The 22,917-nt window shown below is 42.6% G+C and overlaps 1 protein-coding gene and 2 long non-coding RNA genes across 48 annotated transcripts in view; 1 reads left to right on the top strand and 2 right to left on the bottom strand.

Moving 5' to 3' along the window:
* PRDM10 (PR/SET domain 10) overlaps positions 1-12,873 on the bottom strand; it is a 44,008-nt gene extending 31,135 nt beyond the window's left edge. For 3 of the 46 annotated variants that reach the window (XM_086861392.1, XM_086861389.1, XM_086861386.1), the window contains exons 1-2: positions 12,427-12,460; positions 2,178-2,371 (exon numbers count right to left, since the gene is read on the bottom strand). In XM_086861392.1, coding sequence (XP_086717518.1) covers positions 2,178-2,270 — 93 coding nt within the window. In that variant the 5' untranslated portion in view covers positions 2,271-2,371; positions 12,427-12,460. The other 43 variants (XM_086861395.1, XM_086861390.1, XM_086861380.1 and 40 more) reach the window with 38 other exon arrangements.
* On the top strand, positions 12,513-17,539 carry LOC111939395 (uncharacterized). The gene is made up of 3 exons (XR_015278910.1): positions 12,513-12,599; positions 14,846-14,961; positions 17,418-17,539. It is a non-coding gene; the product is annotated as an uncharacterized LOC111939395 (long non-coding RNA).
* LOC147649446 (uncharacterized) lies at positions 15,718-18,129 on the bottom strand. The gene is made up of 2 exons (XR_015278913.1): positions 18,035-18,129; positions 15,718-17,943 (listed from the first exon to the last, which is right to left on the bottom strand). It is a non-coding gene; the product is annotated as an uncharacterized LOC147649446 (long non-coding RNA).
* Between the last annotated feature and the right edge of the window lie 4,788 nt (positions 18,130-22,917).

Consider the following 22,917-nt stretch of genomic DNA (forward strand, 5'->3'; position numbering starts at 1 on the left):
TTTGAGTAAATTATAATCTCATCCACCTTCAGTGAAGTAACCAACCTTTCATAATTCATAGCCTCATCATCCTCTGATAAGCAGATTTGCACATCAGACAAATGAACAGCATGAAGTCCATGCTCAGCAGTGGGCAGAGAAAACTGCTGGGAGCGACTGCATGCTATTTTCCAGTCATACCACTTGGCTGGTAACTGGCTTTTATCCCAAACAAGATTTTTTTCTAGGTGCCAAAACCAGGGTGGGTTCAGAACCACACGTGCCTGTGTAGCTTCCATGGGGTGGATGTAAACGAGGGTGTGCTCCGAGGTGTCCACAGAGGTGTAGGAGGTGCCGTCAGCTGTGTAAACCACCTGCTGTGCGGGGCCGCGCTCCTGTTCGTCACTGTACATGATCTGGGCCACTGCCCCACCCTCGGGGACAAAGTGCACCTGGGGAACAAACAGATCCTGGACTCGCACCAACACAGGCCAGTGGGACACAGAACCAGAGTCACGGGGTGCCTTGGAAAGCAGAGAGAACTTGTGTCCCAACTAATCGGAATGCAGAAAAACATACATTTCAAATCTCACTCAATTATTCTACCAATAGAAATCTGGACACAACTCCCATCAGTCTCTGGTTTTACTCTGCATTGCAACTCAAGACGTAACTGCTACAAAGAGCACCCATCCACACTTGGTTCTTGCATGATACTTTAAAAATTTTTAAGGGAAAAAGTTCAAATATGAACAGATGTATCTATTAAATTTATTGGGATATTGTTTTCCTTTATGCTCATATCCCTTTCAGAATTTATGATAATGACTTCATTCAGCCAGTTCTGTAGCTGGAGGTAATTTTTGCTGTCTGATGAGAGGCTAACAGAACTAACTTACTAACTCTGATATTCCTCAAGTTATGGTATTGCAGTTCTCAGAGGCGGCAGTAGGGCATATTAGACTGCTTCTCTGTAGTATGTAGGTGCAGCATCAGTAGAAAATTCAACTATTCAAATGGTCAAACCTATACCTGAAAATATTAAGCACAGATTCCACGGACTACTGGAACTAGTTATGTCTAGGGCACCACTTTAAATTTAAACAAGTCAATTTTACCAGTATATTATGATCATAACTGATGATCAGTGGCCTGTATTAAATGAGCCAGAATACTGGATTCCAGTGAAAACAGGAACATGTTTAGCTTTTGCCATCCTTAATATCCTGCAAAGCATTTTCAGTGAATGGGAAAAACAGGACAGTGAGCAGGAAACCTAGTTTGAGTACAAGTATTCATAGTCACATACAATTCTTTCACATAAAATGATGCTACAGTTACATATTTTATCTTGTTTCACTTTTTAGCTTATGCTTCAGAAGACACCTGGTACTCTCCTGTGGATGCTCAGTGCTGATTCTGTACAATAAATCCTCTCACAAACACTACATTTGGAGAGCACTCTGCAAATACTCCTTAAACCTTTAAACTGCCATATTTTTCACTAAGTCTTAAAACTGCAAACAGCAGCATGGTTATCCCATTGTAGAGAGAAGGGGACACAGACCATTGAAAACCACCTTTCTTTGAAAATTTCAAAGCTGGAAATTACTAAGAGAGGCAGAATTTCTCAGCTTGTGGGTCAAATACCATGCAGCACCCTTTTCTGACCATACTTAAAAGAGTAAATCAATTTGCAGAATTCTGAAAATTCCCAGCTGCGTTGTCTCAGAGGCAGAGAGACAAGCTGCATGCAGCAGAACCTGACTGTATTAGTCACAATTAACATTTCTCCCTTCCTTACTACCCAGATGTCTGGCTGGAAAAAAATATTCATATTGCCTTCCCCAAGGTCTACCCACAGTTCCAGCTGATTCGAATGATGCCATCAAAAGCGGCTGCCATAGAACACAGATTTTGTTCATGTTCATTACTCTCCCACATAAATATATTTGTACACTGAAACTCCTACAGCCACTGCCTGGTTTTGTTCAGCTCATTTCAGAGCTCTGTGTCTCCACTGCTGCAATTTGCATTGCTCGGTTTCTGAAGCTTTAACCCCCAATCACCACAGAAATGTTTGCATTTCTGCTCAAATGAAAGCTGAGCTTCTAGACTCTAAATCAGGGCCAAATGGAAACTAACTCTCCCACCAATCCCAATAGAGCCCAAGCAGAGGCAGAGCTCTGGTTAATCACCTGAGCACTGTTCTGTTCCTGTGCTGCAGACTCAGTCCACACCTGAGGACTTTCCTCTTTCAAGTCCATCTCCTCCCTGCCTGAGTGCTCCATGAGGAGAAAGAGATCTACTGGAGGAATGTCTGGCTGAAGGGATTCATCTGTTCAATGTGTTTCTGCTTCCAGAAGACAAGGTGATCTTCAGCAACATGGCTCTAAAAAAAACAGAACAGAGACATTAAAACCAGCATGACACATGGCACAGAGCTATGAGGGATTTATTATTATCAGCTACTACACTTCAGTAATATAGAGTAAAGTAGGTTTGGCTTTACAAACACTTCCTACAAGACCCAAACACCTTACATCATGGGAATAAGGGAACAGAAAACTTATCTCACTGAGTATGGACAAGTCCTCTGCTTGCCACTATCCACGTCCCATTAAGGAGGAAACAAATCAACCATTTCACCAATTGCAATGAAAGAGTGAATTCTTCCTGCATGTCTTTCCTTGGCCACAGGCTATCCATACCACATTCTCCTTATTGTCCTTCTGGTACCTACAGGCCTGGAAATCAATAAATAATGCAAAAAATGGACCTGAGGCTTCCGACAAGAAAACACTATGTTCAGACTTGCATCACCAGTTCCTCAGTTTGCCTGAATGAGGTTTTGTTTGAGCACCAACTGGTTTTCCATGTACAGACAGATTTGACCTTGGACAAAACCCCAGACCAGGTTAGTACAGTGTTGGGGGTTAGGTGTCCTTCCTTTTGTTCCTTCTCAGCTATGGAATTTTTACCCATCAGTATCAGGAAAATCTGATGCTGCTACTTGAGAAACTGTGCTTGAGAAACACAGTTCAGCTGGGGGGAGGTGAGGGGAAGGGAAGCAGGAAAAAGAGAGGGCAGGGGCAGCTGGAGGCTGGCTGCTTTCTTGGGCTGGAGAGCAAGACACTCTCTCAGAGCTGCTGTGGTCTTGAGAGAAGGGAATTCATCATCACCCAGACGGAGCTGCTGCTTCTTCCTCTTTCTTCGTGGGCCTCGCACCCCCTGTCCTGCCGGGACATGCGGCAGTGCCAGCCACCGCCGCAGAGCTGCTGATCCACCTCAGCCACCGGGCTGGGATCTCAGCTCATCCCTGCTGTTCCAGCTGAGTGTTCATCACAGAGCCCTGCAGGAGCACCGGCACTGCCCGCCCGAGGGGGTTTGTGAAGCAAAGCCTCTCCTCCATCCCTTCCCGACTGGGCCAAGAAGGCTGTCACGGGCTCCCTGGTTCTGTTTTTAATGCTGTAGTTATTGTTGTTCATTTGCCTTGTTATACATCCTAGTAAAGAACTGTTATTTCTATCCCTAGATCTCTGTCTGAGAGCCCCTTGATTTCAAAATTCAGAGGGAGGGGGTTTATATTTTTCATTCCAAGGGAGGCTCCTGCTCTCCCTAGCAGACACCTGTCTTCCAAACTGAGACAAATAGTCAACTACTAAAAATGAACAATGTAACTTGAACTCTCAAAAGATCCTAACAAACCGCTTCCAAGTTTGATTTTATTCACCTCTTGCAATTTTATTGGGGTCTTTCAATCTGTCTTTGTGATCCCAGAAGGGTAACTTACAGCTCTGGTGATTGGTTAAGTCCGTGGTTCAGCACCTCCCCAATCCTTCATCTCTAATTAGTCATATTAAATCACAGACCATGAATTAGCATGAGGCTGAGCCCATTTCATTTCTCAGCTGCTCCAATTAACTTTATTTTATATCCAGTGCCTTGCTGCACTGCTCCAATGCCAGCACCCATCTGTGCACCAGGAAGGAAGCAGAAGGCTCCTTGCTGACGCTTTCATTCATTTGCATTTTAAATGCAAATTATTTTAGTCATAATTTATCCCTATAAATGCTAGCATTTGGCCTTGTCATTGACAAACTGACAAATAGATTAGGAGAGGTAAAAAAAGCAGCAAGCACTTTCTGTCTCCTCCTAATTTTGCCTGCAAAGACTCAGCTGTGCTGACCTGAGCACTGACTGTTCCACTGGGCCTGGCCAATTGGATACATCACCAGGGCAGGAAAGTCTCAGGCTAACAACACTGAACTGTGTGGTGGAGCAAAAAATCATATTACTTTCATATATACAAAGAAAAAGAGTGGGAAAGATATTTCTGGGCATTGCTAGACACCAAGTCATGCTGTTACTGGTGACTGGAGTTAACACTTGCTGTCTCATGTTGAGCAATGCAGCAGCCGTGGGCCCCACAAAGGCAGACACTGGGGAAGTGTTCTGACTTTCTCTTATATCCAAACATCTCTAGTTATGGGAATGCAGGGACAGAAATCTCATCTCCATTAATATTGCTTGATACAAACCATCCCCAAAAAGCACTTAGGAGAAAAATTAAAAAGAAATCCATGTACCAGAATTCAATGCGTGAGTTTAGTACCACCAAATTAACTGCAGCACACTTGTTCTCCAAGTGTGGAAAGCCAGGGCAATTTACAGATAAATATCATTTATTTATATATCCAAGTGTACACATGCTCTGATCTATAAATAAATATCATCCATCCCTACACAGAACCTTTTTCCTAGCTACTTGTTATGTTGCTATGGATTAAATTAGGGATTTTCTTGTATCTAATCCTACCTCATTCACTGATCTCCTTCACTCATTTTATCAAGTATATATTCTCTATTCAGAATATATAAATATATACATATATCAGGTACATGATTACCTCTACTCATGCAAAACATGACAGCGTTTAGGTCAGTAACATACTGTGAACAACTTCTTTGCAAAATTTAACACCTATCCTGTTGAAATTCTTCAGCTGGTTTATCCACAACAGCTCTTTTCCTAGACTGCCAGTATTAATCAAGAGCAAATTCAGGTAATTGCACTAACAGTAGCTAGTAGTTTAATCAATTACCTAACTGATTAGAAAACTAAAAAAAAAAACAAACATTGGAGGTTTCCATTTGGGGTGGTTTGATTTTTTTTTAAAAAATATAATTACCCTGTTAAAAAGAATGCAATTACATTAACTACTAATTGAATTAAGGGAAAGGCACAGTTCTGGCTAACTCCACATGGTGCAACAAGTAGCAGAATTTTTGGCTGACCTTCCCCACCAGCAGACACTGGAGGTCTGAAGGAAGATGCTGACGCACTCCTGCAGAGTCATTTTGGCACAGATAACTTACAACTTGAGTACAAAGGAGACCGAAGGGTTCAGGCAGGGTCTTTAAAAGACAAAACTGGGTATTAAGATTCATCTCTGAAAAATGAAGTACCAAGAAGTTGGAAAGAAAAGCAGATGACAGTCATTTTATGGCTCTGAAAGTTAGCACTAACTTAAAATCTTGGGGGAAAAAAAAAGCAAGGCTGAGCCAGATTCAGTGGCCCACTGCTGCAGATTCTATAACCAGTCCAGTTATTGCTGCTCTTAACAGAAATGAAAATAACAAACAGCTCAGCCCAGCCAATTGTGCAGTAGCAAGGAACAATAGTAGAAACTGCAGGATTTGCTGATGCTTTCAACTTCTGTACTTCCAAATTCATCCTAGGATCTGCCTCTGGCATGCATTCCCTCAGTTCATCTGTAATCATGAAAACACACTAAAAAGCACATTTCCCTGGAAACATGGATGTGCTGAGAGCAAAGACAATGCAGAAGCAGACAGGCTGTGTCCCAGAGAGGTCCCAGGGACAGGCAATAAAGAGGGCGGGAGACAGGAGCAGGTGTTGAAATTCAGCTGTGAAACAAGCCCTGCAGTCAAGGCCAGGAGCTGGAAAAATCTTATCCAAAGTCACTGACAATAGAACTACCACAAAACACCAACACCTGAGGAAGTTTTCTGACACTGATGACGAGAAGAGCAAACCGACTTTGCTCACTGGTCCTCCATAGGATGCTCCTCCTCATTAATCCTGCTCTCAATACCCATTACAGCCCTGAGACTGACTGCCACAATGTCTCAAAATTTTAACTGTTTCCCTGTGGTCTTCTCTTAGCTCTGGTAGTTTTTTAGCAGAAATAAATGTGAAACTTTGGACGTAAGCATTGACAAATCACTGGCATGCAGGGAGCGCTCCCTGCTTGCTCTCTACACTGTTTGCCCATGGATTATCCTTTGCAACTGTTGATTTTTCTCACCGTATTGAACACATCAGACATTTTCAGACAAGCTAAACAAACACCAAGACATGCACCTCAACAGGAAGCTCTTCTATATCCAAGGAATTACCATAAAACTGTGTAACAGAAATTGAAACTCAATTGCAGAAATTCTAAAAGAAAAAATGATAATTAAAGATAAAAGGCATTGTGATAGGATAAACAGCTTTTTCTCGGTATGAAGTAAGCTACATTCTGTAATAAAAATCCATGTAAAAGTTTAGTAAAACAGAAATCCAAACAGCTTGCTTAAACTCATGCTAATGTACATGTTAGATATGTCTCTATTATATTCTGTCCATTATAAAATATAAGAGGCCTGGCTCAAATATTATTCAATATACCATCTTTTTTGGGTTTCTTTTTGGGTTTTTTTTGTTGTTGTTTTTTGTTGGTTTCTTTGTATGCTCATAGCAAATACTTCAGTAACTTGAAGATGATGAGATTTTACTTTTCTGTAAATTGAAAGATTAGTCAATTATGATACATCGCCCAATAGTCACCCAAAATTCTGCCAGCAGCCCAATGCTTTCATACAACCCAGTGAGCATCACAAACATGAGCAAGAAGCAATGCCAGTGGGAGATGTTAAGGCATTTACAGTAACTGCAGACACAGTATTTTCCTCTCCAAACAACAGGCATGCCTCACCCTGTCCATGCTGAGTGATGACACAAGCTGAAACAGTAACAGGCATAACTAAAGAGTACGAATATAATCCATTACCACTCCAGCATGACAGTGGTGAGGCAGTGACAGACCTGTGTGTTGCTATATATTGCACGAATCACGACACAACGCGATACAAGAACAAGCACAGCACCTGTGACTTTGGAATATCTTCTCTAGTGGAACGTTAGCTCATTCTGAGCTGCCCAAGTAAATTAACCATGCCTTCAGGACAACTATCACATTTACCTTCCTTTTCTCAACACCACCTGGGACCTGCTGCTGTCATAGGCCTACAGCCATCTCTCTTTCATTTTCACATTTGACATCCAATGCAGAAAATACCATTGATGACAAAACTTCTCTGCTGCTCCTGATGCCTGGAAAGCACCTCGGTGTCATTGTCTGACAGTTCTTCATTTACTTTGGAAATCTCGGTTAAAACCTCCTTTTGACCTCTGCAACATTCTCCAAGTCCTTCCTGCTCTTCCTGCGGGATGGCGTTTTCTCTGGAGCTGTGTTATTAAACCAGCAGCTTCCCTGTGCACTGCATTCAGCTCCAGAGTATGAGAAAGCACTACTCAGAGGGGCAAAGCACCTCATTGCCTATCCAACAGCAATATCCTTGTTAGCTTTGCTGCCTCAGCATTAGACACCCTGAGCCAGCACAACTCCACATGTGGCCCCTCACAGGTTCGTCCATGATCCCCCCACAAACACTCAGGAGTGAATGGTGCTGTAAGAGAAAACCACAAACAGCAAAGTCACTGTTGGTTTGTGTTTGATGTCTAAGTGTTCTAAACACAAGTTAAACCCAGTGAACTCTTCTAGGGTTCAAAGGTAGGCTCTGAAAGTCAGAAAAAAGCACCACAAAAAAATTGTAATCAACAATAACCGTATTTTCTTGGCAAACCTGCTATTAAAGAATGACAATTTCTTTCAATGCTGCTATACAAGAAGATACAGAGACAGAATCTCTGGGGACTTCATCTGCAGCAACCTCTGTGAGCCTCACTAAGGGCATTCTGCTAAAAAATCCAAGCCAGTGGCTGCCAAACTATCATTTTTGTCTCTTCTCTGGGATGAGAAAGGAGGAATATTTAAGCTGAGCAAAGGTGAAAAGACCACCTCCCTGCTCAGGGAACAATAAAGCCACTCAGTATCTCAAATGAGAACCCCCACTTCACAATAATAGTGCATAAACTGGCTAATGTGATTTAATCCCCAGTGTAAAAGAGCCTTGCCATAGTCTGAGGCTCTCTGCAGCAATAACAGCAGGGACTATTGGCTTAATCCTCCCACGGCTGAGCTCACTGACAACTGTGTGTCACCCCAGCCATGTGCAAGGGCAGCAAGATTGGTACAAAAGGGGTTTTACAACTCTGAGTCTTCCTCCAGTTCTTAATATGAAAATTATTTATTATGCTCAAAAGGAACATCACATGTGCCTGCAAAAAACTTTCTCTCACACTTAATTATTCCAGTTTGCCTAGAAGGCAGAGCCAGTGCATTTCCTGAGATCCTTTAGCAGGAACATGCTTTCATTACAGCAAAAAGGTTTCTAACCTCATTGAGGACCGGTCAATCTCCTCTGCATTTCCATCCATCACAGGCACATACTGTTTCAAGGAACTCTGGCCCTGGTGCATTTTGCATGAATGTTATCAATCAGGTCATGCACAACCACAATAATTTATGTTTTACTGGCGAGTTAAAAATGGAAATCATAATAGGGCTGGGACAGCAAGAATTATTTCCACAAAGGGAAAAATGGCTTCAATTTATTTTGTCCTAGTATAAATAGAAGATCTCAGCCAAACACCAACTCACTCTTTACTGCCATTGTGCATAATGAATCTATATCCACATCCTCATGGGACATCCATCATTAAAGCAACAGTGAACTGGAAGAGATCTCTTAGACAAAGGCCAGTCCTCTGCTGCTGTGCCTATCACGTTACAGTCCTTTTCCTAAAGGGACATTGCCCAGGCACCAAAAGTGACAACACAACAGTCTAATATAACTATTCTCTCACAAGTTATCAGATAAGTAACTGAAAATCCATTTCTACCACAGAATACAGGAGAAAATCCAGTCTGAGCACAGGTTAACATCCTCCTGGGGACTACCTAGGCTGGGTTTAGACACCTACTCAGAGATGCTCCAAGGACATCTCTCTTGTGTCCTAATTCTTGTATAATAAAGTGTTTCTTACACTGTCCTCTCCCTCTGTGGGCAAAGAGTCAACTTCATTACTTTCTACATATGCAAATCTCTTCTTTAGTCACTGCTCTTCCCATTTGCTCAATATCTAAATATCCACTCCAGCAAATGGAGTTCTTCCTCCCACCCTCAGCTTTGGGAATCTATGGCCATGTTCCTCACGTTGTCGTCTTCCCAATGTTTTATCCTCTGAAGCCCCTGTGATATCATGGGCTGTTGAATTACATACTGCTGTTTTTGGACTCCAGCTGCTCAAGGCAGTGATCCTGTCTTCCTAAAGGACTTGGTTTATAAATCACAGAGAGAAGTCTGATAAAGCAAGGAACCAAGAAAAACATGCATTTAAACTACAAGATGACACAAAAGGAAAATAAATGTCTGTATCAGTGTCTTCTACAGTTCTGTCCACACAACCTTTGAGATGGCTCTGTTAGGGGTTACTGAAAGAAAACAAACCATTTCCCTCCAGCTTCTTCCTGCTAATTTTTTGTCTCCCATCTCTTCTCCTCCTCCAGCAAACTCTTCCCAAAAGAACTGTCAGCTGGAGGGGATTCCTTCCCTTCCTACAAGTGGGCAGTGCTGCTTCTTCTCTCCTTCTCCCACCCACCCCGCATCTCTCCTCTGAATTTTTATCTGTTGTAAAATTCAAAAAATAAAATTACCTTTTTCTGCACATAAAAATACATACCTAAAGTGTCTCCTTCAGAATAGCTGCTGCTCTGCGCTACCCCAGAGAACAAACGGACTACCTGCACCTTCAAATAGGTGGGGACTGACATATAGATCCATTTCAGGGCTACGATAGAACAGCTGCATGTTTTACTAGCACGAGATAAAAATGACAAATAGAGCCAATCGCATGTTCAAGTCCAAACAAAATTCACCACACAAAACCAGCCTCCTTAATTAGATACACTTAGAAGTCCATTAGAATTCAGTGTACACAGCTGCCAGCAGCTGCAGGTGCTCAGGAACACACTCGAAGTGGCTGCTCACTGCAGAGAAACTTACCTCAAGAGAGCTCATCCAAGAATTTTCTGCAAAGGGTAGAACGAAGGGTGCCAGAGGAGAGCAGACAATACTACAGACCCATTTTACTCTAAAATCAAACTGTAAATTATTCTATCAGATGATATTAATAATTACACAGATATTTCATCCTATAAACAAAGTAATAAAGCTGTCTCTTTTCACACAAGAGAAGCATCCATGTAGCAAAATGCCAAAAATGGTCACAATTTCAGAAAGAAGTTTTCCATTTCAGAAAGAAGCTCCTGTATTACTTTTCCTAGAAATAAAGGTTTTAGCAGGCTCAATTATTGAAATTAATTATTAATTAAAACTGCCAATTATTTTATTGCATCCACAAAAGATGCAAAGAATTCTCTTCTAAAATCAGTTGGTGATTCATTAGCATCTCATCTTCTAACTGAACTACAAGAAAGAAAATAACTGAATTACTAAAAATCTGACAGAAGAAAGTGAAAGTTCCGTATAGTCTCTACTCCCATTGAAACACACAGGGCAACACTGGTAGGCATTTTACACACTCAGCTTTGAACTTGATCATTCTTTAAAGACCTGTAAGAACCGTAAGTATATAGAGTGATACACTAGACAAGGTTGATACCAAAGTACTAAAAAGTGCATGGCAAATACAACCCTTCATTTCTCTGTCAGGACTGTGACTACCGTGAGTAGCCTAAACCAAGTTTAAATTTTAATTTAGGGACCCTGTAACACCCCTCCTGAGGCTCTGCAATGTACAGCTGAGAGGTAAAAGGTGACCACACATAGCTCTTGTACAGGGAAATAAAAAAGTGAATTATCCCTTTAGGATGAGTAATTTTGAAAGGCATAGATTCAGGACCTCGTTCTTCCATTCTAACTCAACCATTTAACAAACTCACATCAACTCACTTTTAATGGAACCGGGGCACAGGAGAGGAAACGGGATAACTGAACACCAACACCCACAGAGCAAGAGAGCCACAAGATCCAGCATCCACTTGCTACAACCACACCCAAGACCACAGGAACAGGGTTTTTGGCACCAAGACCACTGTCAGGAGAACAGTGAACCCCACAGCTTCCACGTGCAGCAACTGCTGCTAACTCACACTAGGACCCTCATGAATGCAACCACCTCAGGAGAGTGGGGAAGGGCCTAACTTCCCACCATACCAAGCCAGGAGCCTTGCCTTGCTAAGGCCACACTGACACCCAAAAAGACCCCTGGGGCAAAAGAACCTCATGAGAACGGGAACCCAAAAACACACCCGGCCACTGCCCCTCACAGGGCAGACTAGAGGATTTCCAGCCACAATCCCTGATAAAGTCTCCACGGCCATCAACAGCCAATCCGAAGACGGGGTGAGACGCCCCCTCCTCTAATTAGGCCAATAGGAGGCAGGGGCGCGAGGCACACGGCCAATCAGCAGGCGTGAGTGCCCCCCCCCCCCACTCTCACCGCCCGCTCCCGCCGCCGCGCCCCAGTGCGAGGCGACGCTGCGCCCCCCCCATTCGCCCCCGCCTGAGGGCAGCGGCGCTATCAGCCCCTCGTGAGAGCGCCCAGAGGCCAGCTGGCCCCAACCATTGAGGGCCGAGGAGGGACATGGGCAGGCGGCCAGGGCAGAAGCTGAGCGAACGGGCCGGGCCGGTCGCTGAGGGGGAGCTGGGCTGAGCGGCCCAGAATTATGGTGGAGAGATAAGACCCTCACAGTGCTGGCGGGGGGGGGGGATGACAAAAAGATGGTTCCGGTCCCCCCCGCCGCTCAGATGCCGGAGTCCGGACCGTACCACGCATGGAGGGGGGAGCAAGGGTGGGGGCACCTCCTTCACCCCGTGTCCGGGGCAGATGGGGGATCCCAGCTGGGGTGGGGAGGGGGGGAAGTGGACTCTACCTCTCCCGCGGGGTGTGGGGGGGAAGGGGAATGAGTACGCCCTACTTCCCCTCCCCCCCCCCCCACTGACGGGAGCGAACGGTTTATCCCGGCCCCGCACCGCCAGCTCCGGGCGCCATCTTGGGTGCTACTAAAACAACAAGTCTAAAATCCCCGGCGGGTCCCTGCGGCGTCCCCGGGCCGCGCTGCCCTCCCGGACCGTCCCATCGCGTTACCTGAGGGGGTCCCGTGCGGGCGCCGCGCCCCGGCTGCTGCCGCCGGCCCCGCAGCGGCCCCGAACCCCCCCACCTGTCCTCACCTCACAATGGTAGCTGCAGAGCGGGAGGGGGGGGGGGGGTGGGTGGCCGCCCGGGCCTCATTACCATAATCTGCCTGGCAACAAGCCGCGGCGTCGCGCGCTGATTGGCTGAAACTCCTCCGCCAGCCACGATGGGGCACAGAACTCTTCAAGGAAAGGCTCGGAGCGCCCAGGTCAGGGGGTCGGGGGGAAGGGGGGGGAAGGGGGGGACCACCGCAATCCGCTAGGAGGGGAGTGGGGGGAGGGGGGCATCCTCTGCCCGGGTTTTTACTCCCACCTTCGGGTGGTGGCGACCAATCAGAGCCCCGCTCTCATCGCCGCCAGGGGTATCTCCGCCAACCAGGGCGCGCTTTTCATAGCGGGGCTCCGCCCCCCGTGGGGGAGGTGATGTGGGCACCGTGGGCAGTGCCCCCTACTGGGGGGGCGGGGGGGCGCCCTGCGCCCCCTGGTGGAGGGAAGGGGCGGTGCGGGGCGGCGACACCTCCCACAGCCCTCACTCCCAATTTTCCAGGACAGGTGGGGCCGGGGTCATCCCCCGCTCCATCCTGGCTGAGGAGGTGACTGACAAACTTGTGTGCTCCCATCCGCGATGCTCAGCGCTGAAGGGGCTGCAATCTGGCAGCCCCTTGGAGCATAATTACCTAAAAGTTTGTCAAAACCAGAGGATTCCACTGGAATTTTACTTAAATCTGATAAAGTAGAAGCTGAAATGTGAGCTATTGATATCTGTTGAAGGCCAACCCATGAGAAAATGTCCGCTAAAGGACTCCTTCTAACCCTAAAATGACCCTAAATGGTGCTGTAGATTAATTTTTTTCATGGTACATGTGTCTGAGTCCTAAATGTCTGCTCAAAGGATAATAAATACAGTTGTTCAAAAATGTAACTAATTGGTCATTCCAGTGCAGTTACTGCCATACTTGTGTTTGTTTTTCTATTTGTATTAGGGTAGCAAGAAAAAACATCCCTTTATTATTGCTCATTTATCATTAGCACACACTGAGATAGCTTTAATCAAGTAGGTTAGTGGATATTTAAGCCAGACAATCCCTGTGTTTAGGACTTTTTAGTTTTATTCTAAATGGCTTCATGGACTGTGTGTAAACCGCTGTTCACTGCAGTGTGGGCAGCTACAGGTCCCTCAATGGGCCATTGTGGCCAACTGACCGAAGCCCAGGAGGACAGGAAGGGGAAATTTGAGTTAAATATTAATCACTATTACAGAACTGGTTCTGCTCAGTCTCTGTGCTGGGAGAACAGCGAGAGGGTCAGATCTTGGTGCCATGAAGTATAACTCTACATTATGTCTATCCTTTTAAAGCCTGGAGTGGTCTTTTAAAGTAAGAGCTGGTGTTGTAAATTAAAATCATCTCCTGCTGTACTGATCCCCATCCATGAGCAATCAAAATTTCAAAAACAGCCCATAGAGATACAAATTTTCTAAATTGTGTTAACAAATTTGATCTTAAAATGTTACATATGGATTCACCTCAAGTCAGCAGAATTTGTTTAATATATATTAATATATTTAATATTTGTTTGTTGGGGTTTTTTTCCCCTTAACTATACTTCTTTACAGCTCTGGGCAGTTCTCTAAATTATGGGAGTCATGGAGCCAATATATTTCCCTGTCCCATAGAATCAGTTTCAATTTCATTATACCGTGCAGAAGCTTTAGGAGAACAAGTACTACAAGGGAATACACAAAAGCAAACAAAACTGCTTTATTTCTTATAAATTTTAAAAGCTGTGTGTGTTACTTTCTAAAAAAAGTCAAAATGCATTTTTTGGGGGGATTTCCAGGAGTCTCCCTAACATTTTTGAAGACTTGGTGGCTCCACCCCAAGAGATGTAGTCTCAGAGTGGAATGCAAAAGTGTGCCCTTTCCTGAAACAGAGTTCACATTGAAAATTGTTCCACAGGTTATTTCTTTCCCTTTGTAGTCAAATCAGTGCAAGTTCACTGTGGATGCACCAAGCTGCCAGATGCTGGTCTGATTCATCCCCTGCAATATCCAGCATCTGATATAATGCCTATTGTAATTCCCACATTTCATGTGTTGTTTCTGATGGCCCAGCACAGCCCCACAGCCTTGTGCTGGCAGAGAGGTCTTCACATGAGGTTCATTTATTTATTTCTAATCTACATAGTTCAAGTGAACTACATGAAATATCCCCCTTCACCTCCCGTCTGGAAGGTGCTGTAACTCTCCTGAAAATCCTCCTTTCCCTGCTCAGCTCCCAGGCGATCAGATCCATGTCTCCATACCTGCATCATCGCATTTGGATGCTGCTGCTGCAGCAGTTTCTCTCATCTTACCTGTTCTGTCTGTTCCCTCTGGTCACGCCAATGTTTATTTTTACACTAGTTCCCACACAGAAGCAAGTGTACTACTGACTGCCTTCTCTCCCCTTTTCAGATTCCAGGTGGAAAAGCACACTGGAACTCCACCCAATTTAATTTACTCATGAGTATCTTTTTGCCCTATTTGACTTGGACGTCCTCACCCCTTCCTTTTCCCTAGGAAAACCACTCGTAAGTCTCTGCCTTAAAAACAAGTCTTGCACACCTGGACCCCACTGCCTAAAGCTGTTCCCCAACCCTCTCTCAGACCCCTTAGAAAGATTTTCTGAGGTTTTTTCCCCATTTACATGAACAGTTCAGGTTTTGCTTGCATTATTGGATTTTTCTCCATGACATAATCCCATTATGAGGAATATATAGATTAAACATGACAAAGAAAAATGCTCAAGTTCTCTAAACTCATTTGAATTATAGAAGCAGCTACTGCCTCCCTGGCCCTGATGACCTCCCAGTCTCATTCTGTGCATGACAAGTAGGTACTTGGGTCTAGATTCCCAAATTAAACTGTGCATGGAATTGGGCTACGCTCTGTGGCACCCTACGCTTTGTGGCACCCCCATGCAAGTCATCAGCTGGCTGTGATTTAAAACTCCAATCTAAAAGATGGAAAAATTTCAGCCCTGTCCCTGTGTCTGTTACAACCTGCTAAATTATAATGCAACTGAAATGTAATTACTTTTCATCCTGCACAGAGAACACAAAACATGAATTCACTAGTTTACAGTAAACCACAATAAATTTAATTAAAGTGGCCTCATCTAAAACACATACAAGTACAATAAAGTTATTTTATTTTGGTTCTCAGAATAATTCCTCCACAATAAGTTAGTCTTTTTTTTTTTTTTCTTTTATTATCCTGAATTAAACCCTTTAACTGAAAGAAAAAAAAATTGACTAAAACAAGTTTGAGGGTGTTGTAATAGCATCTGGATCAACTCAAAATTTTAATTTTTTTTAAAAAATTAAAAACATACCATTAGCTGAAGCATTCACCTCATGCATTCACTATTGGCTCTCTTTTTGCCTGGTTTGTCCCCAGCCAAGTGGCATTTTTTTGTCCAATATTTAATAATAAAGAGGCAGAGAAATAACCCAGGAAACAACTTGCATCACACCCCTCCTCCCAAACCCCCCTAATTTTCACTGGTCCTTTGGTAAAAGATACAACAAGTTTTAGGAAAAGGGAGCTTTTCAGTTCACTGAAAATCTATTTAGCAAAGCCCTGTTGGGGTGTTGGGATAGGAAAAGTGAGTACTGATGCCAAAGTGCCTGCAGGGAAAATATTTTGTCACTCACACACCAATATCTCCCGGACTCCATTAGAACAATATTTATAAAGGCAGCTGCTGCTCCTAATGATACCTTGAAAGTCCATGGTTTTAAGGAGACAAATCAGCTGGGAGTTTGACATTTCACAGCTTTTGCTGCAAACTGTCTCTTTGCAAGATTCTGCAGGGTTAGAAAGTGATTTTTCCTTCTTGTGCTCAGCCGCTCCTGTGGAGGCTCAGCCTTTCCACAGGCAGCATATTGTGGCTCCTGTCAGCCCAGTTTAGGCAAGTACAGGAACTCCAGTGCAACTCAGGAACTCTAGTTCTCTGCATTGCCAGATTTGTTCATTCCTGGAGCATTTCCCAGAAATCTGTGCTGGACAGATGTAGTTCAAATTCAGGTCAGCTACTTTTTTAGCTGGGATTACTGTTGATTTAGTGCACACATTTCTTCTCTGGAAAGGATCTCAGATACCATGATCCAAACAGCACTAAATTGCCAGCACCCAATTCTACCAGCTGATTTCCCACTGGAGTTCAGGTTTCTCCATGGCCCAGCCCTGGCTCTGTAGAAGCATTGCCATTTATTAGGAAATAATTTGTGCATCAACTGCAAAATAAACACAGAGGCTGTTTGGGTTTCCTTTCCATTAAGCAGGCCAGAATGACTCCAAAAACTCTCCATGCTTTGGGATATTTCTGAGTTCATTAGAAAGTTAAATAAAATTTAATATTCTCTATTAAAATTATTCCTATAGTGCATTATACAAGCTTTCTAATTTTTCCAGAAGATTTGTCTCCAGTACTGGGAAAGGATTTGACACAGCAGCCTTTGAGAGCCTTTTTCAAGATGTGATGAGATGACAGTCAGCTTTCCCCCACCTTTGTCAGGAAAGAAAGGATCTTCAGAGATCTTTTTCCTGGTTCTGCATACATTTGATAGATTAATAAAAGAGGCAACATAAAAATATGTTCAGTGATAACTTATGGTAGATGTTTAGACAACAGCCACATTTTCTTTAAAAAAATTGTATTTTAAGATTTTATTTTGTACATGTACTAACGCTATACTCTGTTTATCTTGGCTTTTTAGAGAACAGCTAAAAGTAAGTCTCATAGCTGGGAAAACTCTGTATCCTTTTTCAGCATGTATAAGGCTAAAAATACTTATCTGTCAGATGGGCAGTCTTCCTCCTTCTGCATAAGTTAAAAATTAGAAGTCTGACTTTCTCATGGATATAGGAGCTGGCAGAGAGTTTCTAAGCTACCAAGTCATCTCCATCACAGATACCTCAGTGTATAACCTGAGCAGACTTTCCCTGATAAGAAACTGATACTTTCTTTCTTTCTTTCTTGCAGTTTTGAACAGGAGACTAAACACATCATTGAAGACAAGTTGGTTCTTTTTTCTGAAGTCTGTTTCTACTTATTTAATCCATTTTAAGTAGGGTCTGTATCCTTACCCCAGTGTTCATTCTTCTGATGTATTTATCAACAGCAGTCACATCCTTCCCTTTGTTTCGTCAGACTACACAAACCATGTTTCTTTTGTTTCCTCCTAACACATTCCTCATGCCCAGCTCTCTACCCAGCCTCTGGGGTAGAGGCTCTAGTGGGGCAACAAGGCTTTTACAAAGAAGATTTCATTATAAATTATACAGTTTTAGAAATTGGTTGATTTTTAAGGGCAAAAAACATCCCCTGGGATATCTCCAGCTCTTATCTAAAAGTCTGGATTGCCAAGCTTGTGGAAATACTCAGCAGTTCCCATTCCATCCTTCAGCACCTATGGAAGATGACTAAGGTTCATCTAGAGATGGCATCCAGAGAGTATTCAGAAATACAGATGAGCAGGCAAGTTCAAGAGGACAAGGCAGATCTAAGTCTAAAATTAGAATTAAATTTGTATGTTATGATATAGGCTGGTAATAAAAGTATGACAAAATACTTTAATATTTTATCCATTAATAACTTACCAAGTCTAGAACAATAAGCACAGACTCAAGAGCCATAGCTAGTTTCAATTTATACTAAGCTAAAACCCAATACTCCTCTAGAATTACTCAGACAAGAAGTAACAGCCCTGAGCTTGGCTTAAATAGGACTTCTGGGTTTATTGGGGGGGGGGGGGGGAGGGGGGAGAAGGGGAAGTGTGGAAGTAGTGGTCACAGGTGAAGCTGCTCAGGATCAGGAGGATTAGTGGCCTCTGAAGTCTAACTTAGTGCTGTACTGCTGTTCAGGTGCTGAAGGTAGATCTTAGTCCTGACTTAGCCATGGATTATTGGAGAAGTTGGTTTGGCTTTTTTTTCATAAAGGTGTAATTTGAGTATGTCTTAAATCTAATATTTGTATCATTATCCTATTTGTTAACAGCTCATAGGAGTGGTGCAGAAAAAAAAAGACAATTGTGGTTGGTTTTTTTTTTATTGATTTCAACCTTTATTTATGGTGGCCTTAAGTCCTTCTTTAATTTTTTATTATAACATGTTAAAAATTAGGTCCTTGGAAAGAAAAACAGTGGTGGAATTTTTTTTCCACATTCTGGAACTTTAAGTGGAAGAACCACACCCATTATGGTATGTGGATGGGGTTGTGTTGCTTGTCACCACCCTGGAGACTGGGATTTCTTGTGTGAGTCCTGACCCTGCAGCAGGTGCTGTCTGAGCAGACCCTGAAACTGGTGTCATTTTGGACTGCATTGAAAGTATTTTTGCAGCATGGTTCTCTGGAGTTGGATGTGTCCTTCAAGAGGGTAGTTGTCTAGGTAGAAATGTTTGTTTAGTGAGTGATTAGTTTAAAAGGAAGGAATGTTTTCTAACTTAACTGATTTGGAAGGTAAGTATATTCCACCCACACTGTAGGTGGAATTCACTATTCACATCTATTCAGACAGATGTCTGAATACCTTTGAAAACAACTGGTTTAGGAAAACAGGAGGAATCAAATGGAGCAAGTGCCAGGATTTTTCAGGGAGTTAATTGTTGATATATTTTATATATTAGTAAAGGCCTGTATGCACAAACCAGCCTTTGAAATAAGTCGTGATATTAAAGGCTAAAGTCCTTGAAACCTTCATGCAGAAGAGAGGGTAAAGCAAGACAATATCCTTGTGTGTAGGAGAAAAAATGTAAACTTGTGTGTGCTAGCCAATAGTAGCTTGGTCTGCCTGTGGACCCTGTAGAACCCTATAAAAGGTGTGCTAAAGATAGAAATAAACGGTGTTCACGATTACTTCTGTGAAGACTGGTGAATAGCTGGCGGTCTCTCAATAGTTAATGCTGCCTTACCTCTGAAGGTGATAAAAATGAAAGGATATCCTCTAAGACAGCCATTAGGATTGAAACTGCAGCCTCTGCCAGGGTGCAGATGGCTACAAATAAGAAATTTCAGTAGTCACACAGACAGGAAAAACATAAGAATGTGCTGTTCAGGGGAAAAGCACAGAGCTGCCCAGAGCAGGGAATGCTGGAAGGGCTTCTGCTGTTCTTCAGTGAAACAACACTGGACGAAGGATGCCAATACTGTAGCCTGGGAAGAAATAACAAATTTTCTTCCCCAATATCTTTTAGTGAACAGAAAATAACCTAATTATTTTGAGCCAGTCTTTTACCAGGAAATAATCCTCATTATCAAAGCTCAGGTGATGTTGTCCAGGTGCACCCAAATATTATGTATTCCAGGTGTGCCCAGGCACCTGGCAAGCCTGACCCAAAACAAAGGCGTTTTCTTCAAAGCAGCAGATTTACATGGTAAAGTTATGACAGGACTTTGCATTTCTCTGTTACTATGGAATTGTTAAACTGTTGCTTTGAACGCCTGTAACCCCAGCCTGCACATAGTGGAAAAATTCCAGATTTGCTTGCCTGAGCATGAGGCTGCAGTTCACAATAAAAGGTTTGCAGCAGTTCCAGCTGAGCGTGCTTGTGTGTCCTGCATTGTATCAGGTTTGCTTTGCCTTTATTTTGCAGGGAGACTTGTTTCCAGAGTTTTACTGTTAGAGTACAATTGGTATTTCCCAGGGCTCTAAAATCTGTTTTCTTGGGAAGACTGTCTCTAAAGCCAGTACACCCCACTGAGAACTCAGATAGGATCTGGACTCTTCAGGTTTATCAAAAGACCCCAGACTTTAATCCCAGACTTCCAAAATCTGCTGCTTAGTGAATTTGCCTTAATAATAGAGCATGGTAATAGCAATGGCATTTCTCAAAGCAAACTTTGAGTAGTTTTAATTGAGAGACTTGCCAGCTGCCAGCCTGGCCCCTCAGAAGCTGATTTTTACACTGAAATGTCTTTGCCACTGAGGTAAGATCATCTTGAAAGCTAGTCTTATAGTTGCTGAGGTATTCAGGAAGGCAAAGGACAGGAATAGGCCTAAGATGACAACGTCATTTTTCACTACTTGGATCAATTTGATACAGGCTGAATTCATCTCCCTGGTGAGTTCTGTTTCACCCGAGAATACCCGAAAGGTTGAATGAGCTGCTTCGCATCCTAGTGGTTCTCTTCAACCTTCAAACACTGTAAATGCACAGAGAGGAGCAGCTGTGGCTGCCTCATCCCTGGAAGTGTTCACGGCCATGTTGGATGGGGCTCGGAGCAACATGGGATGGTGGAAGTTGTCCCTGCCTATGGCAGGGGTGGAATGGGATGGGTTTGGGGTCACTTCCAATCCAAACCACTCTGAGATTCTGTGATTTCCTGTATTCATCTCTGTACTGAATTCCACATCCTGTCTCTTCTCTCCTCTTTCCTCATTAATACCTTGCAGAACTTTTAGGAACTGTGCTGGTGATGCCTGTTTCTCTTTTTTCCCCCTATCACTTCCCTAGTTTTATTTTAATCTGTTTACTTTTTCTTTTAGTGTAGAAGAAAGTATTTTATAACAGCACTATTTCATTTACTATAGAGCAACTGCAACACAGAAAAACCACATGGAAGGTGTAATTAAGACTAAAAGTCAATTCAGTATCTCTGTGACACCTGCTGGGAATTTATCTCCTTTCAAAGTTTTTCTCCAGGTTTTATTTCACAGCTGGCATGTTGGTTGATAATAGAAATAGAAAAAAAAAAAATGAAAAAGCCCTGTGCTGTACAGAATGCTATCTTCTCTCAGCATGGAATCCTCAATAGTGAATCATGCAATTGTTGAAAAGCTATTGGCAAACCCTGGATTTGAAGGTGGAAAAAAGACATAATATGCAATGGTTTTCCTTACCTGATTTTAAAGAAACATCTTCCCAATGAAGACAACAACTTACATAGTCATAAATTCATTTGAATCTTATTTTTCATTGCTTTACTTCTTGGATGCTCCTTTGGCAAATGATTTCTGGCCCTGTGCCAGATGCTGTTTCCATTCACAATGAAGTAACAGTCCTCTGTGAGTGATATCATAGTACCATACCACAGCCCTTATTGTCACTTCTCAAATTTAACACACTGAAATACGTTCTTTGTTTATTGTTTGGGGACTTTCAGATCTAGGGTTTCACTGAAGTCAGTCTAACAAAAAAAAAAGAGAGAACAGAGCCTGGAGAACTTGGACAGTTTGTGATGTGCGGAAAAACATGGAAACAAAAGAAGGGCAAAAATTAAAAAAAATTATATATTTGATATATTCTTGTAGAGAGGGAAAGCTTGAAATGACTTGAAATAAGTCATTGTTTTTTAGGTTTTGAGGTGGCACAGATTTGTTATTTTTATTATTAAAATAATAATAATAATAATAATAATAATAATATTAATAATAATAATAATTTGTATTATATAATATAAAAATAAAATAATAATAATTTATTATTATTATTTATTACTGACCCTTCCAAGAGATCTACCCACATGATTTTTCTAGATTTTTTCTAGCACATGGTGTAGGGCAGGCAAACCCCTGGCTACTCCCCTTTCACCCCTGACATGTGCTCTCTGGCCACAGCTCTGCACCTATGTACCAAAGGAAATGCATCCAAATACAAAATAATTATACAAAAAAATAACAAATACAAATAACAAATAGTTTATCAACCTGATCCCAGGTAAGCCCTTCTAAACATAGACCAGGAGCTCCACAGTTGCTTGCTGTGATCTGTAGTTTTCATCTGATGACACAGTTCCATCCTTTGCTGGGATAAGGTTTATGAAAACTGGTGGATGTGTTTGAGCCAGTGTCTGTGTGCATAGAAGTGATTCTTTTGAAGGGTTATGTAAAGATATATTTTCCAGAAGACAAGACAAATAGAAGGAATCTGGTTGAGGTACTTAAGGCCTGATCATGCAAGGAGTGGAACACACTGAATTTTAAATGCAGATTACAATACTTGCACCCCCAGCTCCCTGTAAGGTTGCAGGGGTGTATTTGTGTGTGTATGTGTTTAAGCATAAATTGATCTAAGGACATAATGATACATGCTTATTTTTCCCCCTGTAAGAAGTTAAAAAGGTAGTTATGAAAAAGAAAGGGAGAAAGGGAGATGGAAGACTTTTGCAATTGGTTAGCAAATATTGAGTTAACATCTTTGCTAAGCAGCTACATTTTTTTGGATTGCTTTTTAGCCTTCCCAGTTGACAAGGAGCTGGCAAATGGGTCTGTCGTCCAGCTGTATTTTCAGTAAGTATGGAAAAGATCTCGTTAGACTTCTTAACAGAAATGAGTGTCTTATTTATCATACACAGTAAAATATTGATGTGTTTAAATATACTGATCTATGAGATTTTAAAAAATAGAAAACTTGGTCAAATTTTGGCCTTGCTGTTGTCCACTGAGAGTGTACCAGGTGGTATGTTGAGGAAGAACTTAGCCAAAAGCAATTTTGAGGGGAAACTATTAAAATATAGATGAACGAAGGTGTAATAAATGGAATTG

The sequence above is a fragment of the Cyanistes caeruleus genome, chromosome 23, assembly GCF_971803275.1.
Source record: "Cyanistes caeruleus chromosome 23, bCyaCae1.hap1.1, whole genome shotgun sequence".
In the NCBI taxonomy this organism is placed as follows: Eukaryota; Metazoa; Chordata; class Aves; order Passeriformes; family Paridae; genus Cyanistes; species Cyanistes caeruleus.